This window comes from Lycium ferocissimum, chromosome 10 (genome assembly GCF_029784015.1).
Source record: "Lycium ferocissimum isolate CSIRO_LF1 chromosome 10, AGI_CSIRO_Lferr_CH_V1, whole genome shotgun sequence".
Lineage (NCBI taxonomy): Eukaryota > Viridiplantae > Streptophyta > Magnoliopsida > Solanales > Solanaceae > Lycium > Lycium ferocissimum.
Genome location: NC_081351.1, coordinates 20,093,080 through 20,114,686, shown reverse-complemented (window position 1 = coordinate 20,114,686; position 21,607 = coordinate 20,093,080). Strand labels below are relative to the sequence as shown.

General features: G+C 38.9%; 1 protein-coding gene across 1 annotated transcript in view; it reads right to left on the bottom strand.

Annotated features, from left to right (window-relative positions):
• Nucleotides 1-21,179, bottom strand: part of LOC132032983 (inactive protein RESTRICTED TEV MOVEMENT 1-like) — a 22,121-nt gene extending 942 nt beyond the window's left edge. The window contains exon 1 of the mRNA XM_059422814.1: nt 20,873-21,179. Coding sequence (XP_059278797.1) covers nt 20,873-21,058 — 186 coding nt within the window. The 5' untranslated portion in view covers nt 21,059-21,179. The remainder of the gene's footprint in view (nt 1-20,872) is intronic.
• Nucleotides 21,180-21,607: the final 428 nt, after the last annotated feature.

The window sequence follows — 21,607 nt, the reverse complement described above, 5'->3', positions numbered from 1 at the left end:
TAAGATAGTATCAGATTCTCACTAAATTCGAATTTCATTTAGGTCAAGGGAAGTCCGTAAAAGAAAAGACTTGATGAAAACCTAATCACTCAAAAAGATATCAGCCAACAACTTTATCAGTAAGCTACTATTCAATTCTCACTAAATTCGAATTTCATTTAGATCAAGGGAAGTCCGAATAAGAAAATAGAGAGACTTGATGAAAATTCAATCACCCCATTAGAAATTATCAATGATTTTATTAGTAAGCTACTATTCAATCTTCACTAAATCCAAATTTCATTAGGGTCTAAGGAAAGTCCGAGAAGAAAAACTGAGAGACTTGATGAAAATTCAATCACCCGGAAAGATATGGTAGACAATGAAAACAAAAAGACTTAGTGAAAATCTAATTATCCAGTGGTACTTCTTGCCTCTGTTGACACAATTAACCAACGGGACTGACAAGCAGCTTGCTTACTTATCACGCCCCGAACCATGGCCTGGACGTAACACGACACTCGGTGCTTTACTGCATGTGACCGAGCGAACCACATGGATTGCTGAATCATCATGAGGCATAACATGAGAGGAATATGACATAAAGACATGATGAGCCTAACATGGGATATCATAAATATCAAATGAAATACTTGTTTAAAACATGAATATGCATTGTCATAAATACTGAGCCAAAGGTGGCTATACAACTCTAAATACTTGACATAACATGACTGAACTGACTAGTCTATGAAACCTCTAACATAAGTCTAAACTGCTAAACATGACTGCTGGGACAAGGCCCCTATCATATCTTAAATGCATAACTAATTAACATAACATAAATGAAAGACAACACCCCGAATAACATGGGGCTCACCAATAAGCTGCTACGTGCAAATCCTACTGAGCAGATGTGTCGTCCTGTAAGTCCGTACTTGCAATGTGAAATGCAGGCCCCCAAACAATAGAAAAGGGACATCAACACATTGAATGTACTGATACGTAAAGCAATTGAATGAAATAAACATGGCATATGAAATAACATGATAAAAGCTGAAATTGAAACCTGGTCATGAATATATATATATATATATATATATATATATATATATATATATATATATATATATATAACATGAGTAAAACATTTTAAGTAGGGAGATCATAAATATAACCGACAACATGAATCACCACGTGAGTACGTGGAGTCTGGTACGTGAACCGACCAGCAGAGCTCTCTGTTACACATCGGACATTTCATATCGATGGGCTGTGAACGTACTAATGCGAGCTTGAGGTGGACATGGATTCCTTATGACTTTAAGGAGGACAAGTATATGACAAGATTTTGAAGTTACATGAATTGGTGAAACTAAGTTCATCGAAGGAAATAAAGTATAGTCGTGTTTGGGGAGGCTTTTGCAATTATCGAGGTAGCGATTGTTTAATAGTGTCTTGGGAAGGAGTTATTGGGATTCGTAGATGGTTAATGAAGTGCTAAACAAGTGTCAAGAAGGTTCCGCAGGGATTGGAGGTTGAACGAAGCGGCTAGAGCAAGTTTCGGGAAATTCGTAATTTACGGCCATTTGTACGGACCATATAATTTATGCGGCTCATATAATGGTCTATAGAATACTTCCAGTGGAGGGTGACCCCTGGTAGGATTATATGATCCAATTGTACGGATCGTAAAATTTATACGGCCCGTATAATTGGCCATATAACCGGGTTGGGTTACTTTTTTTTCTCTTTCCATATATGCACGACCCTTGTTCCAAATTTTCATTTCCTCACTTCTCCAAAACTCTTGAAAGCTCTAGAACATTCCACACACCATATTAACACAAACCCAAGGGAAATCAAGGATTATTTACCAAGAATCAAGAGAATCAAGTGTGGAGAGGCTCTCTAGGGTTTGTAGAGTTCAAGGTTTCTTTGGGTAGTGAAGTTGGAGTTCCATTCAAGTGAGATACTTTGATCCAAAGTTCATCCCTACACAATAAAAGGTGAGTTTTACATCTATTTCATGTTAGTAAGAGTATTTGGTTGTGGAGTAACTTGAATGAAGGAAGGAAGAAGAATATGAAGCTCAAACATGGATTTAATGATATTCTTGAATAGTAACTTGACTTGAATCATAGTTCTTGATATGTTATGAGTATAATTTTGTTATAAATGGTACTAAGAATATTAGAGAAGCATTATATGAGGATGAATGTGGTGTTGTATTATGGCTATGGTTATGGATGACTCTGAGAGGAAACTTTGAGAATTGAATAATGACTAACTTAATGAAGTTTATTGATTATGATATTGTGAGTTGTTATATTAAATGGAGAAAGTTGTAGAAACAAAGGAGATGCTGCCCAATTTTCATTAGCTTTAGCTTAAGCTTAAGTATGTTTTCGATTATCTAGAGATGCTGCCCAATTTTCATTAGGTTTAGCTTAAGATTAAGTATGTTTTCGATTATCTAATTATAGTACGAATTCTCTTAAATGTAGAATCGTAAGCTTGGAAGTAGAGCGTTTAGTGTGAAGGAGACATGGAGATATGTGAGGCTAGTCCCTTTTTTTTCTAAGGCATGACTCCTATAATATGACTTCCTTTATCTCTCCATAACTCTCTTATATTCCGGAAATTATGAGTTTATGACTATTAAAAGATTTTCATGAAATAAAGATAAGCGATGCGTTGTGAATATGACAATGATGATGATGAGTCTAAGTCTAGAGATTCTAAAGCTCATGATATGATATTTCTTCGAAGCTAATGATTCTTATACGATTCCTTGATATTATTTATTGTTGCTAGACTCACCTTATAATGCTAGTTCCTTCAAGGTGAGACATGATGATCATGAATACTCCATAATGGAATTGGGGGTTCTCGACCTTACGTCACCCCGATAGAGTTGTAGCTTTTAATTGATTTCTAATGCATGCTTTATGATAAGTATATAATGATACGATTACACCGTGCCTAGATGGCCGGACATGACACCGCTAAGGCAGGCGGCTTACGATTACACCGTGCCTAGGTGGTCCGACATGACACCGCTAAGGTAGGAGGCTTATGATTACACCGTTCCTAGATGGTCGGACATGACACCGCTAAGGCAGGCGGCTTATGATAACACCGTGCCTAGATGGCCGGACATGACACCACTAGTGGGCGGCATGCGATAGTTACCCAGACGCGGGTTAATGACGATGGTGCATTTGATAATAATGACATGTGTTTTCTTTAAAAAGTTAAGCAGGCATAATATTTGCCTGTTCAGCATATATATACAGGAGCACCCCATTACTTTAGAGGTGCCGCTTATTGTTAAATTCTTGTGTACATATTTGGGGCATGGCGGGGCCCTGTCCCATCCTTATAATTTTAGTACTCCTGTTAGAGGCTCGTAGATACATATGTGGGTAATAAATATCTTATGATTTCTTTAGTGTACATTCGGTATATTATCTCGTAGCCTCGTGGGCTTGTGCATATATGTATATTTTGAGAAGTGATTGAAGATCGTGTCATGGTAAGCTATGTTTGAGAATTGTGTTTATCTAAGTTGAATATGATGATGAGTATGATGAGTGCTGCTCGGTAGGCTAGCTCCGGGTACCCGTCATGGCCCTCTGGTTGGGTTGTGACACTCTCATACCTTGCCAGGGGTATAAGATATAAACATGGTGTCACACCCCGATCTCACTAGGGTGTGATGGGCACCCGACCCCTTACTCAGAGCCGAGCGAACCCGCTGTCTCGTATTACTCACGTATTCTCTTTGGATACTTAAATCAAATGAAAGTAAAATACATAGTAAAATACGAAAATCTTTTTGTCGTTTTTCAAACTAAACACAGTCTGTAAGCGTAAGGACCCTGTAACATAATGTATAATAAAACACATCGGCTAGTGGGGCCGTTTTAAAAACTGTCACTCTAGACTCACGACTCTGTCTGCAAAGTCTCTAACTTTATTCCAGATGCGTAGCGTAGATATGCTCGACTCGGCAACACTCGGAATGAAGTGGAGCTCGCCATCCGCCGGAACGTCTCCTGTATTGGCTTCTACTCATCCGGTGTACCGCGCGGCATGAAACGCGGCGCCCGCAAAAAGGGCGTCGCACGAGCAATGTGCGAGTATGTAAGGCATGGAAAGCAACTCAGTAGGGGATATAATCATGTGTAATAACAGTATGGAGGTGTAGAACATATCATGTAGAAGGGAGTATCCTGTACATATAAGACATATCATGTGTAAGGGAGTAAGCTGTACATATAGAACAGGTAACCTGTACATATAGGACATATCATGTGTAAGGCTGTAACCTGTACATGTGGAACATATCATGTAAGTTGTATTCTGTACATATGGAACATATCATGTAAAGCTGTGACCTGTGCATATGAGTGCCCCTGGGGGCGGATGCCATGCATGCTTGTTTGGTCATAGGGTATCATAGCGCCGAACAAGCCGGCTCACCCACATAGCGCCGAAATACGTCGGCTCGCCCATAAATCCCGCGTCCGGGCATCCCGCGTCCGGGATGATAACGCCAGCTGACCAGGTGGCAATGAAACATGTTTCCCTTCCCATTCCCCACATATACATGTATCCCATCCCCCAACCCATATACAGGTATGGCATGCATGAGAGCCCAAAGAAAGTCATATATCCATCGGAGTGACGAAAGGTCGGAAACCTCCGATCGCATTATGGAGTAATCATGGCCGCTTTGTCTCACCTTGAAGGATCGATAATCATAAGGCGAGACTATCAACAGAGAATAACATTAAGAGAACACAGAACATGTCTTTTCGTACCATATCATATCATATCATGTCCTATCATAGCAAATCGTGTTCTGTCATAGCATATCATCTCATATCAAATCATGTCGTAGCATATCATGTCATGTCATGTCGTGTCATAGTCATTTTCTCATATTTGACCACATCATGATCATCATAGAATCATAGTCATTGTTTTAGTCATAAGACTTTCAAAATCGTAAAACTTGGATTTTTTGAAGAAAAATGAATATTTTGGAAAACCTTTATAAGCTTTTAAGAAGGAAAAATACCTTGGAACCATTACTTCTAACTTTTGGGAATGAGAGCGTTATGGAAGCATTTATAAAATCTTACATACGAATCATGCCATAGAAAGAAAAGGGACGAGCCTTAACATACCTGTGCCGCGCCTTACTAGCTACGCTATCCATCCAAACTTGTTAGTCTACATTCAAGAGAGTTGACATAATCATTAGACTCATCACCATATACTTATCTCAATCCTTCAAACAAATTCATTTATATCCTGCCGAAATTTCGGCAGCATCTCCTCTGTAAATACACCATCCCCGAGATCTTACTCGGCCCAAATCATCAACAACAAACCCGAGAATGGAACTCGGCCAAAGCAATAACAATGCTAGCAATTATTCTAGCAACACTTCAAGATTCAATTCAATTCCCAATTAATACATACTTCCACCCGAAATCTCACAACACCACCAAAGTCAACAACGCATTACTTCCTTCCAAATTTATGAGTTATATCGACAATCCATATCAACAACCATGCATTAACAACATTACTCGTGCAATGTAAGAATTTAAGCTAATGCCGCATCGACTTCTTCAACATTCCGATAATGGTTACAACTTCACTTTAAGCCATCAAACCTTCATTTATCATTATGAAATTCACAATTCCACAACTAAAATATTAAACAAAGTCAATTCACTACCCGAATCCTTCCAATTTCAATGGAAACAACAACAATACATTTCTTTCTTCCAAATTCATAAACTATACCAACAACAATTCCAACAATACCAACATTAACCATAATATTTCCAACTTCAAAATACTTCATAAACATTCCATATGGTGTTTGTCCCATATTTCCATCACATAACCATTTTATAATAATTTTACAGCTCCTTCTCCGTAAATAAACCAATATTAACACAAATAGAAAGAAATTCATACCTTTCCCTCGATAATAATGCTATATATTTACTCCTCCACCTTGAACTTAAGCCACAAAGCCTCAATACGCAGCTTTGAAGTCGCAACTATACGCTGTCTGGACCGGAATTTGGGAATTATACCTGGTTTCGGGCTAAAAGTTGGTGGTGGAAGGTTGGGGAATTTTCTAGAATATTTGGAAGGTTTTTTTGGTCTGATTTTTTGGCTGAAAATGAGGGGTTAAGCCCCTTTATAAAGCTGCCCGAAGTCACTGTAGCAGTACTGTAGCGCCGACTTACTGTAGCAATCACTGTTCATCCGCGGAAATTATTTCGAGACCTAAAACTTTTATACACCGATCTCTTTATTTGCATACCTGGATATGTCCAAAACTCCATACGATCCGTATAACTTATTCAACATCCCAAACTTTTTCTTATTTCAAATTTACCCTTAACACTCCGTACTAATGAAAAGGTGATTATGCAACTTGTGCATTAAAACAAAAACAAAATCGGAAATTAAAAGTCTTATCCCCAACTTGTCGCAATCCAACTTAAAATATTCCAACGTACAAAATACGGGATATAACACATGGCATGAAAGGATCCAATTAATATTAAGGAATCATCCTAAACATGGGTGGAGCGATCCTTATCCTACGGTAGCTAACGTAGTTTCAGGCTACTTGAGCCTTCTCGGGAATGTGTGCAACTCCCAAAAACATGAATATGAAAATAGGTGGCATCTGAGCCCATGGTTTTCCATAGAACATGACTTGCGTTATACATGGATATAGTTATATAATATACTTGCATGAAAACGTGTAAACATGTAGAGTGTTTCATGAAAATAAACCTAGTAATTAATAACGTGCATGTAAGAACCCATGGAATGCAAAGTATGGGTTTTTATGGATTACGGACGGATTCCCAATAACCAAAATGGAAGATTAGGAATACAATAATGAATTAGAAACATAGTATATCATAGTACATGGATTTAGGGTTTATCATGAACATGGCTAAAATACTAGTTTTTGGATAACTTTCGTATAATCATGGAAGAACGTGGCGTGGAAAAGAACAATGATGTTCCCACACTTAGATAGAAGCCCTACATACCTGTAAATGCTCCAATCCAATGAACTAGTTTCCTTTTTTTGACGAAGAACGCCCGAAACTCTAGCTTGAATCAATTGAGAAGGATTACCAATTTTTGTAGCTACTATTCGTAGCTCAAAGGGCAATGCTCCAGACCTCCAAATCAAATCTTCACCATTCAGATTTAAGACTTATATGTTATGAACACTCAGATAAAATTTGGGCTCGATCCAACGGTTAGATTATCGAAAAACACCAGTTGAGTATGACTGGTCAGAGTAGAAGTCTACATAAAATACTAGGGTTTTCTCTAACTCGTCATGACTCGTGATTTTATAAGGTGCTGGGGTGGATTAATTTATTCAAGTGTTTAGAAACAATGTAATTTGTAGAATACAAAGGTTCTTGATTGAAAGACTTACCTTAGAGGAAACCTTAGGAAACTAGATAGTCAAACTAAACTCTTGACGGTTTCTTGATTTTTCTTGATTGCAAGAATGAGTTTCTTGCGGTTCTTGAAGGATTGGAGTGCATACGTTCTTTAGGGATAGAGGTAGAGACAGAATAAATAGTCTCTTAGGGTTTAGAATAGTGTTAGGACATTTTTTACTTCATGAAATAATAAAATAATGAGTCCAATTCGAGTAGGAAAAGGCTCAAAACGTAACCCAAAATTTGAAAATTCTACTCTGACCAGCATTAGTAAAATAGGCATAACTCTTAGCACAGAGCTCCGTTTGATCTCCACAACATACTGTTTGGAAGAAATTTCAAAGGACTACAACTTTCATGTTTTAAGTTTTCTCAAATTATCAAATCAAGGGCTTACGGGTTCCCGAAGTAGGCATGTCGATCATTTTCGCAAAATGCACAAACTTTCAAATTCTCTTCTAAACTCCAACGATACAAGTCTAACCTTTGTTCTAAGATACGGGATGTAACAAACTTGATTAGTTTTCAAAACAATTTCTACATCTCCTATCTTATTACACCTTGGAAATTTCCCGTTAGCTCACAGTGAATAGACTAATGAAGGGCACGACGTATAAGATGTTTTGATAAGTAAGAAGTAGCACTCGATGACCCTAAACAAGATTTCTAAGACATTTAAGGTAAGGAAAGAAAGTTGTTAAGGAAAGCAAGTTATATGTTGTGTGTCGGGCAAGATTTACGAGTATCGAATTGATGAGAGTTTAATGACGTTTGGAGGAGAGTTATAACGTCCCTTAGATTGTTAATGAAGTGTTAAACAAGTGTTAAGAAGGTTCCATAAGGATTGGAGATCAAATGAACGACGGAGATCATCTCAGGGGAAAGGGGTTATACGATCGACTTATACGGTCCGTATAAGGGTCCGTATAACACCCAGCAGAGATGATGACTGCTCAGTGGTGAACCACGACCACTTATACAGGCCGTTAAATGTTCCACGGACCTTATAAGTGTCCGTAGAAGTCCCGACGGACTGATTAAGTTGCAAACATAAATACATGTTCCCACTTTATAAATTTCATTTCTCAGATTTCTTCATCTCTCTCAAGACCTCTAGAAGGTTCCATATACTTCATCCACAAGAACACAAAGGAAATTGATGATCAATTTCATCAAGCCAACAAAAATCAAGAGTGTGAAATACATTAAAGTCATCTAAGTCAAGGAATTCCAAGAGAAGTGAACTAGGGTTTTGGTGCAAGAAGAGTAATTTCACTCAAGACTTGTTCCTACACTATCTAAGGTAAGTTTTATGATCTTTTCATGTTGATTAAAGTATTGAAAAGTTGAAACACTTGGATTGTAGAGGGAAATAGGAAATGGGTCATAAATATGGCAATAGTGTCATTGTTGAGTAGAAGCTTGGATTGAGTTGTGGATATTGATATGTTGAGATTGTAAATACGTTATGAATGATATTTAGAACATGGAATAAGTATTATATGTGAAAGAACGCGATAGTGAACTATGGTCATGATTATGGAGGAATTGAAATGAAATTGTGAAATGTGGATAATATGAATGAATGATGATTGTCATTTATGATATTGTGATTGTTGTTATTAACGTTTGGGAGTTGATATGGAATATGGAGGAAGTCGTATAAACAAAGGAAATGCTGCCCAATTTTCTCTAGCTTTAGTAAGCACGTTCTTATAATTGTTTAGCTAATGTCGATACGAATTCTCTTGAAGGTAGGACGTGTGCATTAAAGGAGAACGAGCAAGCGATAGAATAGTTAAACGACAAGGTATGTAAGGCTAGTCCTTTCTTTCTAAGGCATGAATCTTCTGGCATGATTTTCCTTCTTCTTCATGAATCTCCTATCTTCAAGAAAACTAAGAGTCCTTGTTCATGAATAGCCATATGAGATAAGAGATACACTATGAGTGCGATAATGATGATAATAAGCTTAAGTCTAAAGATTCTAGAGTTCATGATATGATGTTCCTATAAAGCTAATGATGCTACCTATAATCTATTGATGTTGATTATTATATACACTCACCTTATACTAATTCCTTCAAGGTGAGGCAGAATGTTGATGAATGCTCCATCATGGAATCAGGGGTTCACGACCTTATGTCACCCCGATAAAGTATAATTGTCTTTGAGTTTCTATGCATGCATTATGATGAGTACATATGATGAGTATATTATGATGAGCATATGATGATGACATTACACCGTGCCTATATGGCCGGGTAGACACCACTAAGGCGGGCAGCATATACACCATGGCCAGACGGTATGGGCAGACACCACTAGTGGGCGGCATGAGATGGTACCCCGAACGCGGGAGGCCTGGACGCAGGCTAATGCTAATGATTATCACACCGTACCTATATGGTCGGGTAGCTTATACATATATGCATACATGATATGATGATGATTATGAAAGTAAGCCAGCATGCATTATTTCTTTTATGATTCACAGTCAGTTACAGATTGCTTCTCATTTGATGCCTCCTCATTTCATTGATGTTTCATTATTGTTTATGCCTTACATACTCAGTCCAATGTTCGTACTGACGTCCGTTTTCTTTGGACGCTGTGTTCATGCCCACAGGTAGACAGGGAGGTGATCCAGACTCATAGGAGCTATTAGCTGATTTTGAGAGCACTCCATTTTCCGGAGGTGCCATAGATTATTCTTTTGGTATATATGTACATGTATGTTTTGGGCATGACGGGGTCCCGTCCCGTCCCTATGTCTAGCACTTCAGTAGAGGCTCGTAGATGCGCAGTTGTGGGTAGTATGGTCTCACAAGTTTCTCATTGTATATATATATGTATTATTTTGATAGCGGAAGGGCTCATGTATATAAAGTAAATATGTTTCAAATGAAATAGTCTTTCTATGATTATGAGCATAAGAATATGAGTGAACGCAGGATGAGTAATAGAATGAGTGGTGCTCGGTGGTTAGCCTCGGGTACCCGTCATGGCCCTAGTCGGGTCGTGACAAAAGTGATATCAGAGCAGTTCAGTCCTAGAAAGTGTCTACGAGCCGTGTCTAGTAAAGTCTTGTTTATGGTGTGTTGCGCCCCACGCTAATGAACAGGAGGCTACAGGGCATTTAGGAAAAATGACCATCTTTCATCTTAAGAGATCGTGCGGTAGAGCGGTGTTATAAGATTTTATCCTCCCTAATAGTATGCTATGATTTCAGAAATGCCGCCAAAGGGAAAAGCTAAAGCCGCCCAGAAGGGCCAGACTACGATGAAAAGGTGGGCAGAAAGAGAGCCGCCAATGAATGTAGATGAGGGTGAATCATATAATGAGGCTCTATCTAATGCTTCTTCCACCCCGCCTATTACAGAAGAACAAGAAGGGGCTTTAGCTCCAGCTCCTATGCCTCCAGTCCCTCCACCGGCTACTTCGGGTCAACAAGTGATCGAAGTCATTCAATTATTGACACAGTTAGTTGTCGCCCAGGTACAACGGCAGAATACGGGCCCAAGTGATCGGTCAGCTAGTACCAGAGCACGTGATTTCATAAGTTTGAATCATCTGAAGTTCTTTGGGTCAAAGCCGGATGAAGATCCACAAGGCTTTATTGATGAGATGTTGAGGACGTTAAAGATTATTCATGCCTCCGAAACTGAATCGGTGGAGTTGGCATCCTATAGACTCCGAGATGTGACGGTATTATGGTATAATAATTGGATAGCATCGAGAAAAGAGAATGCGGCTCCTCCCGTTTGGCAAGAATTCGTAGGTGCTTTTATTCGCCATTATTTGCCACTCGAGGTCCGCCGAGCTAGAGCGAATAGATTCCTAAATTTGAAACAAGGGAATATGAGTGCCTGGGAGTATAGCCTTCAATTTAATTCTTTAGCTAGATATGCCCCGACTATGGTGGCCGACATGGGAGATCGGGTGCATAGATTAGTGAGTGGCTTAGGGCCACATTTGTTCAAAGATTGTTTGACGGCTTCGTTGCAAGATGGGATGGACATTTCCCGCATTCAAGCCGATGCCCAAAATCTAGAAGGATAGCAACATCCGCAAAGGGGTGATCGATCGATAGAAGGCAAAGCAAGAGGGCCAGATCTATGGGCGCAGGCAGTGATTATAGAGGGGGATCAAGGCAGACATATTCTAGATACTCAGGCCAGTCGATGACTAGTGCACCTCCCCAATTTGCAGGTAGGAGATTTGATTGCTCCTTCCGTTCAGGACAGGGTCAGAGTTCGAGGGCCCCAGGTTCACAGTTTGGGGGAGATTACAGCCAGAGGAGACCTCCAGTACCGCGATGCAGTCAGTGCGGTAGATTACATTCCGGACAGTGTCGCCAGGGTTCGGATGCTTGCCATACGTGGCCGGAGACACATGATGCGAGATTGCCCGTCGATGAGTGGTAGAGTTGGGGTCCAGCCCACAGGATCAGCGGTTGGTTCTTCTTCAGTGCGCCCGGTAGGGCAGACTTCTCAGATTCTAGCAGGCCGAGGTAGAGGCCGAGGGGGAGCATCTACTTCAGGTGCCACTCAGCCCCGCATATATGCTTTAGCCGGACGATAGAATCTTGAGTCCTCCCGGGATGTGGTTACAGGTACATTCTCCATATTTTCTCATGATGTGTATGCATTGATAAATCCGAATTTCACATTATCTTACATTACTCCATATGTTACTGGTCGTATTGGGGTGAAACCCAAGCCAATTAAACCTTTTGAGGTATCTACTCCGATTGGTGATCCCGTGATAGCTAGATAAGTGTACAAAGACTGTATAATTGTGATATGTGACTGCCAAACTAAAGCCGATTTATTGAGCTGGAAATGCTGGATTTCGATGTGATTATGGGTATGGATTGGTTGACTTCATGCTATGCTAATGTTGATTGCCGAATGAAAGCAGTTCGATTTCAATTTTCGGGAGAGCGCGTGCTTGAATGGAAGGGTAATACAGCATCTCCAAGAGGTAAGTTTATTTCCTACCTTAAGGCAAGAAATATGATAACTAAGGGCTATATTTATCACTTAGTCCGAGTTCATGATACTGAAGCTAGGTCGCTAACTTTTCAATCCGTTCCGATAGTGAATCAATTTCCGGATGTATTTCCAGATGAACTTCCAGGCTTTCCTCCAGAAAGAGAAATTGATTTCGCTATTGAAGTGTTGCCGGATACCAAGCCTATTTCTATACCTCCCTATCGAATGGCTCCGGCAGAATTGAAAGAGCTAAAGGCACAGTTGAAAGATTTGCTCAAGAAGGGGTTTATTAGACCCACTTCATCACCGTGGGGAGCACCAGTCCTATTTGTAAGAAAGAAAGATGGTTCCCTGTGAATGTGCATCGATTATAGGCAGTTGAATAAGGTGACGATAAAGAACAAATATCCTCTTCCAAGGATTGACGATTTGTTTGAACAACTACAAGGTGCCAAGTGGTTTTCCAAAATAGACTTGAGGTGGGTTATCATCAAGTGAGAGTGAGAGAAGAAGATATTCCCAAAATAGCTTTCAGAACGAGATATGGCCATTATGAATTTCGGGTGATGTCATTTGAGCTAACTAACGTTCCGGTCGTGTTCATGAATCTGATGAATAATATGTTCAAGCCTCTCTTGGATTTGTTCGTAATAGTATTCATTGATGACCTTCTGGTGTACTCTCGCACAGAATCAGAATATGCAGACCATTTACGTATTGTTCTTGGAACTCTCCAAACTCGGGAATTGTATGCAAAATTTTCAAAGTGCGAGTTTTGGTTGAACTCTGTGACATTTTTGGGTCATGTTATTTCAGATGATGGCATTAGAGCTGATACTCAGAAAATTGAAGCTGTGAAGACTTGGCCAAGGCCTACGACGCCTACAGAAGTTCGTAGTTTTGTGGGATTGGCAGGTTATTATAGAAGATTCATAGAGGGATTTTCATCTATTTCAGCCCCATTGACGAAGCTAACCTAGAAGTCAGCTAAATTTCAGTGGAATGATGCTTGTGAGCATAGCTTCCAAGAGTTAAAGGGCAAATTAACCTCAGCTCCAGTGTTGACACTCCCAGAAGGGCTAGATGATTACGTTGTGTATTGTGATGCTTCTGGCATTGGGTTAGGGTCTGTATTGATGCAGCATGGTAGAGTTATTGATTATGCTTCCAGACAGCTGCGGAAACATGAAAAGAACTACCCAACTCATGATTTGGAATTGGCTACAGTTATTCATGCATTAAAGATGTGGAGACATTACTTGTATGGTGTGCATGTTAATATCTATACAGATCACAAGAGTCTCCAATACATTTTCAAACAGAAGGAGTTGAATCTGCGGCAGAGGCGGTGGTTAGAATTATTGAAAGACTATAATGTAAATATTTTATACCACTCCGGAAAGGCAAATGTAGTAGCTGATGCGCTTAGCCGTCGATCAATGGGCTGTCTATGTGAAGTTCCTATCGAGAAGAAAGAACTGATTTATGAGCTCCACCAACTAGCTAATCTTGGAATAAGTCTAATTGATTCAGGTGGTGCAGGAGTTAGTGTTAATAATCCCACAGTTTCGTCCTTGAATATGGAAGTACAAGAGCGACAATACGAAGATCCTCAGTTGAGCCATTATAGAAATACATTTCATGAAAAAGAAAAATCTCCATTTGAAACCTCTATGGATGGAATTCTTAGATACCAAGGTAGGTTATGTGTTCCGAATGTTGCAGAATTGCGTCGTCGAATCCTAGAGGAAGCTCATTATTCTCGGTATTCTATTCATCCAGGAGTGACAAAGATGTATCATGATCCCAAGTTGATATATTGGTAGGATGGAATGAAGAGAGATATAGCAGAATTTGTAGCCCAATGTCCAAATTGCCAGCAAGTGAAGATCGAACATCAAAAGCCAGGTGGATTATTGCAAGCAATGGAAATTCCTATTTGGAAATAGAAAGTGATCAATATGGATTTTATTGTAGGATTACCTCGGTCCCGAGGCAAGTATGATTCCATATGGGTGATCGTGGACAGACTCACGAAAGCAGCTCATTTTCTTCCAGTCAGAACCACCTACTCAGCAGAAGATTATGCAAGGTTGTATCTCAAGGAGATTGTGCAACTCCATGGTATTCCGATATCCATTATCACAGATAGAGGAACATAATTTACAGCTAAGTTCTGGAAATCTTTCCAAGAAGGTCTAGGTACCCAAGTAAAGCTTAGCACCGCATTTCATCCGCAAACCGATGGACAAGCCGAACGTACCATTCAGACCTTGGAGGATATTCTAAGAGCATGTGTTCTAGATTTTAGTGGTAGTTGGGATGACCACTTACCCCTAATTGAGTTTGCATATAACAATAGCTACCATTCCAGTATCCAAATGGCTCCGTATGAAGCTTTATATGGAAGAAAGTGCAGGTCTCCAATTGGATGGTTCGAAATCGGAGAAGTACAACTAATAGGCCCTGAGTTGATTCAACAAGCAGTAGAAAAGGTCAAGGTGATCCGAGATCGATTGTTGACAGCCCAAAGTCGCCAGAAATCTTATGCGGACAACCGCCGGCGAGACTTATAATTTCAAGTTGATGATTGGGTATTTTTGAAGGTGTCGCCAATGAAAGGGGTGATGAGATTTGGTAAGAAAGGAAAGTTAAGTCCCCGATACATTGGACCCTATAAAATTATCAGCAAGGTGGGTCAGGTAGCTTCTGAATTGGATTTGCCTCCAGAACTTGAATTAGCCCATCCAGTTTTTCATGTCTCAATGCTCCGCAAGTGTGTTAGGGATCCTACGAGGATTGTTCCAGTAGATGATGTACAGGTGACAGAAAAGTTAGTCTATGAAGAAGTGCCCATTGCCATATTAGACAGGCAAGTTCGGAGACTTCGAAACAAGGAAGTAGCCTCAGTCAAAGTCTTATGGCGAAATAACAATCGAGAAGAGATGACTTGGGAGGAGGAAGAGAAGATGAAATTCACGTACCCGCATTTGTTTCTGCCCCCGAAAGAGATCTATGATGAGACATCGAGATTATGAGGTATGTATGTTTTTCCTTTATGCATATGGGTCGTGTGTGGCCAATTTATATTGCTATTGTGTTATGGCCCTGTGAGGCAATGTTATTATGGGTTTTTGTGACAGGATGGTAGTGCCATATTACAGGGTAAACTCTGGCAAAATTTTTATAGAATTTCCGATGACTTAACATTCGAGGACGAATGTTCCAAAAAGGGGGAAGAATGTTACACCTTGAAAATTTCCCGTTAGCGTACAGTGAATAGACTAACGAAGGGCACGACGTATACGATATTTTGATAAGTAAGAAGTAGCACTCGATGACCTTAAACGAGATTTCAAAGACATTTAAGGTAAGGAAAGAAAGTTGTTAAGGAAAGCAAGTTATATGTTGTGTGTCGGGCAAGATTTACGAGTATCGAATTGATGAGAGTTTAATGACATTTGGAGGAGAGTTATAACATCCCTTAGATTATTAATGAAGTGCTAAACAAGTGTTAAGAAGGTTCCATAAGGATTGGAGATCAAATGAACGACGGAGATCATCTCAGGGGAAAGGGGTTATACACCGACTTATACGGTCCGTATAACGTTATACGGTCCGTATAAGGGTCCGTATAACACCCAGCAGAGATGATGACTGCTCAGTGGTGAACCATGACCACTTATACGGGCAGTGAAATGTTTCACGGACCGTATAAGTGTCCGTGGAAGTCCCGACGGACTGATTAAGTTGCAAACATAAATACAAGTTCCCACTTTATTAATTTCATTTCCCACATTTCTTCATCTCTCTCAAGACCTCTAGAAGGTTCCATATACTTCATCCACAAGAACACAAAGGAAATTGATGATCAACCTCATCAAACCAACAAAAATCAAGAGTGTGAAATACATTAAAGTCATCTAAGTTAAGGAATTCCAAGAGAAGTGAACTAGGGTTTTGGTGCAAGAAGAGTACTTTCACTCAAGACTTGTTCCTACACTATCTAAGGTAAGTTTTATGATCTTTTCATGTTGATTGAAATATTGAAAAGTTGAAACACTTGGATTGTAGAGGGAAATAGGAAATGGGTCATAAATATGGCAATAGTGTCATTGTTGAGTAGAAGCTTGGATTGAGTTGTGGATATTGATATGTTGAGATTGTAAATACGTTATGAATGATATTTAGAACACGGAATAAGTATTATATGTGAAAGAACGCGATAGTGAACTATGGTCATGATTATGGAGGAATTGAAATGAAATTGTGAAATGTGGATAATATGAATGAATGATGATTGTCGTTTATGATATTGTGATTGTTGTTATTAACGTTTGGGAGTTGATATGGAATATGGAGGAAGTCGTATAAACAAAGGAAATGCTGCCCAATTTTCTCTAGCTTTAGCAAGCACGTTCTTATAATTGTTTAGCTAATGTCGATACGAATTCTCTTGAAGGTAGGACGTGTGCATTAAAGGAGAACGAGCAAGCGATAGAATAGTTAAACGACAAGGTATGTGAGGCTAGTCCTTTCTTTCTAAGGCATGAATCTTATGGAATGATTTTCCTTCTTCTTCATGAATCTCCTATCTTCAAAAAACCTAAGAGTCCTTGTTCGTGAATAGCCATATGAGATAAGAGATACACTATGAGTACGATAATGATGATAATAAGCTTAAGTCTAAAGATTCTAGAGTCCATGATACGATGTTCCTATAAAGCTAATGATGCTACTTATAATCTATTGATGTTGATCATTATATACACTCACTTTATGCTAATTCCTTAAAGGTGAGGCAGAATGTTGATGAATGCTCCATAATGGAATCGGGGGTTCACAACTTTATGTCACCCCGATAAAGTATAATTGTCTTTGAGTTTCTATGCATGCATTATGATGAGTATATTATGATGAGCATATGATGATGACATTACACAGCGCCTATATGGCCGGGCAGACACCGCTAAGGCGAGCAGCATATACACCATGGCCAGACGGCATGGGCAAACACCACTAGGGGGGGGCACGAAATGGTACCCTGGACACGGGAGGCCAGGACGCAGGCTAATGCTATGGTCGGGCAGCTTATACATATATGCATACATGATATGGTGATGATTATGAAAGTAAGCCAGCATGCATTATTTCTTTTATGATTCACAGTCAGTTACAGATTTCTCCTCATTTGATGCCTCCTCATTTCATTGATGTTTCATTATTGTTTATACCTTACATACTCAGTACAATGTTTGTACTGACGCCCGTTTTCTTTAGACGCTGTGTTCATGCCCACAGGTAGATAGGGAGGTGATCCAGACTCGTAGGAGCTATTAGCTGATTTTGAGAGCACTCCATTTTCCGGAGGTGCCATGAATTATTCTTTTTGTATATATGTACATGTATGTTTTGGGCATGACGGGGTCCTGTCCCGTCCCTATGTCTAGCACTTCAGTAGAGGCTCGTAGATGCACAGTTGTGGGTAGTATGGTCTCACAAGTTTTTCATTGTATATATACGTATTATTTTGATAGCCGAAGGGCTCATGTATATAAAGTAAATATGTTTCAAATGAAATAGTCTTTCTATGATTATGAGCATAAGAATATGAGTGAATGCAGGATGAGTAATAGAATGAGTGGCGCTCGGTGGTTAGCCTCGGGTACCAGTCTTGGCCCTAGTCGGGTCGTGACATATCTATCATCCTCTTACGAGTCAAACATTAGCCCGACGACACGAGGTGTTACATGACTAATGTCTTTTATCTTCCATTCAGGGGTCATGAATGATGAACATAAATAAAGGGTGAGTGCAACGAACTGGAATTTTGGACCAGTCTTGTAGAGAATAAAGGAAAAAGTTCCGATAAAATATCAGTCTAACGACTTTATCATTAAGATACTACTTAATTCATTAAATTTCATAAATTCACAGAACATTACTCGTTTCTTCACTCTTGTTCTCTACTATTGTAGAACAAGTAATTGGCTTGATATAAACACCAATGCTTTCAAGGGAATGAATATGAGTAGTGGCATGAAATCCACTAAAAGCTCCATCTATTCCAAACTTAAAATCAAACTTAATATCATAGCTTTCATGGCTTCCAAAAGGTCCATAAGTAGCTTTATTTGTGCCAAACGTGATTGATGTCACATAATTAGCAGTTTGAATAACACTAGGAAGAGAATCTACACAATAACCACGTATCCAAGTTAGAAACTCTGAGGGATAATTGTAACACCTCGTACCCCTAACTAGCTTATGTTCATGATTCGGGGACTTAGAAACCAAGACAAATAGTGTTAGAATTGAAAATCCCCCCTCAGAATTGACGAAGTACGGACTTACGTCAAAAAGTACAGTCCGTACTTTGAAGTGCGGGACGTACATTAAAGGCGTGCATCGAGGGGAAGAAATCAGAGAGCACTAGAAACTGGCACCCAAGTACGGGCTGGATGTACGGGACGTACTTATGTCCCGTACATCGCCAGGAAAATTAGATACTCACTGAAATTTTTCATCCAAGTACGGCCTGTACTTCAAAGTACGGGACGTACCTGGCGCCCGTACTTCACCCATGTCGGCTAGAAACTATAAAAACTTGGGGAAAGTTTTAATTCCACACTTTTCATTGGAAAGTTTTATTTCCCCATTTTTCATTCTCCAAGCCCTAAGACAACTTGCTCTTCTTCTCCAGTACCAAGAACAATAAGGTAAGCAACCCTAACCTATTCCAAATGGATTCTAACATATATCTATGAACAATAAGCAAGAATTCATTGTTCTTAACCTAGAGGTTTCAAGAAAACCCATCTAAAGGGTTTAAGACTTAGGCTTTTGGGATTCTTCTCAAAGTTTAGACCTTTCTTGCAAATTTTGGAGGATATACATGTATGTGAGGCTAACTAAATACGTTAGGGAATGTTTATGATTCTCCCTACACCTCATTCTACATGCTTATCAATAATTTGACTCAGAATACAGCTTAACCCTAGTTTCTTGAATAGTTGTAGAACTGCCATCTTCTAGGGTTATAGTTTCATAATTCGTTCATGGTGATCATTTTGAATATCATGAACTCAGTACGTGATCATGATATACTTGTATATTGACATCACATAAGTCTCAGTCTGTGTGTAAATAGCTATTGGCTTAAGTTCCATAATCAGAAACAGTTATCATGCTGTCAGTTGTAGCTTAGTCTCAGTATCGTAAATTGCTTAATGTTGATCACCTATATCTATATTTTTGGGCCCTAGGCCACAGTTTATGCATACGTATTGCTTGGGCCTGAGGCCATAGTTTTTGTGCACATTTATTTGGGCCCTAGGCCACAGTTTATATTTACAGTTATACATATGATTCTTCATTCAGAACAGGGAGCACTTCAGATCTTACCTCCCTGTTTAGTTCAGTTTACAGATATCAATTTCAGTTTCAGTACTTATATTTCCTTCTTTGAGTTGCTTTACATACCAGTACAATTCAAATATGCCGATGTCCCTTTTTATTGCTTGAGGGTCTGCATTGCGACGACTTACAGGTTGACGATCCAGCTAGCTAAGAATTGCTCGTATCAGCTGCTTGGTGAGCCCCAGTTCCTCCGGGGAGTTATCCTGCTTTTAGTCTTTCCAGTTTTAGACAGTTATTTTTTCAATATTCATTAGAGTCTTCATAGACATAGTTCAGTCAGTTAGATATTAGCAGACTTTGATGTGTTAGCCTTGATGACATTTATTTCAGATGTTTTAGACTTAAACAGTATTTCCACAATTAATATATATTTCAGCTAGACTTTTTAGTAGATCGGCATGTGTTAGTCTTATTTCCTTATTTTATCATGTTTGATATCACATATTGATTCAGCCAGCCTATAGTTCGCTCGGTCACATGCAGTTAGGCACCGAGTGCTGTATTATGCCTAGGCCATGATTCGGGGCGTGACAATAATCAAATTTAATCTGGAAAAAAAAGTCCCTTAATAATAAGCTTTTACTACAAGAATCATTTTAAAATTTAAAAAAGAAGTAAGTGTCATTTAACATATATTTTCTCCAACATTTTCTCGTTGTTCAATGACTAAATTCATTTTCCGTATAAAAATATTTTTCATGAAAAATGTTTTCTAGTATCCTTGATCGAAAGGTCTCGAGTTCGAACCTTGCCATCTAAAGTGGAACTTTCTGGTGCAAATTCGGACTAGTCGGGCCCTAAGACATGTATCGGATAGGCGGACACAAAGTGATAAAAACAAATAAATAAATAAAAAAAAGTAAAATCTCTGAAACATGCATGTTCAACAAATATTTGAGACAAGAAAAATTAACAAAATCTGAGAACAGAAAGTATAGTACTTATAAACTTAAAACTCACAGTTTCAAATCTTTTACCCCCATCACCACCATGTTTCTCTGACAAGACAAAAGATCCATTCTTGATGTATAGAAATTGTATGAAATTCACTCTTCCTCCATGAGATACAAAAATCTTGGCTACTTTGTCTTCCCCATCATCCCATATTTCCCCATTCAAGCCAATAAATGGGCAAACCTTAATCATGATGATTATTTCTTGTGTTTATTGGCAAGGAAAATATGAGTTTGTGGAAGGGAAAGAATAAATATAGAGTTTAAGTTGATACACCCCGGTCATTCAAAGGTAAGTCTACTTAGAATATGGAATTTATAATCTTGAAAATAAGATACGTTATAACATGTAAAGGTGATCTCATGGTGTAAAAATTCCTTACACATGCAAAATTTAATCTATATACACTGATATTGTAAAGAATTTTTTCACTATCAGTCAATTTATTATTAAACATATAACTGTCATTTGTAGTTATCTTTTAGGTGACCTAATAAGATTAAAATTCATTTGGATTCTTCCCAATTTCAAGGATGTTATTTTTGTTGAACAATTATGTGCTGAATTTTAGGATTATGTGAAAGGAAATAGAGCAACGGTTTTTCTTTTTCGAAAAAAAAAAAAAAAAGATCACTATGGAAACTTTTCAAATTTTAAATGTCACTATTCAAATTTTAAAGGACTTTTCCCTCGGCAATAGAAAAGGAAAAACTAAACAGTGAAAAGGAAAAATTTGTAATA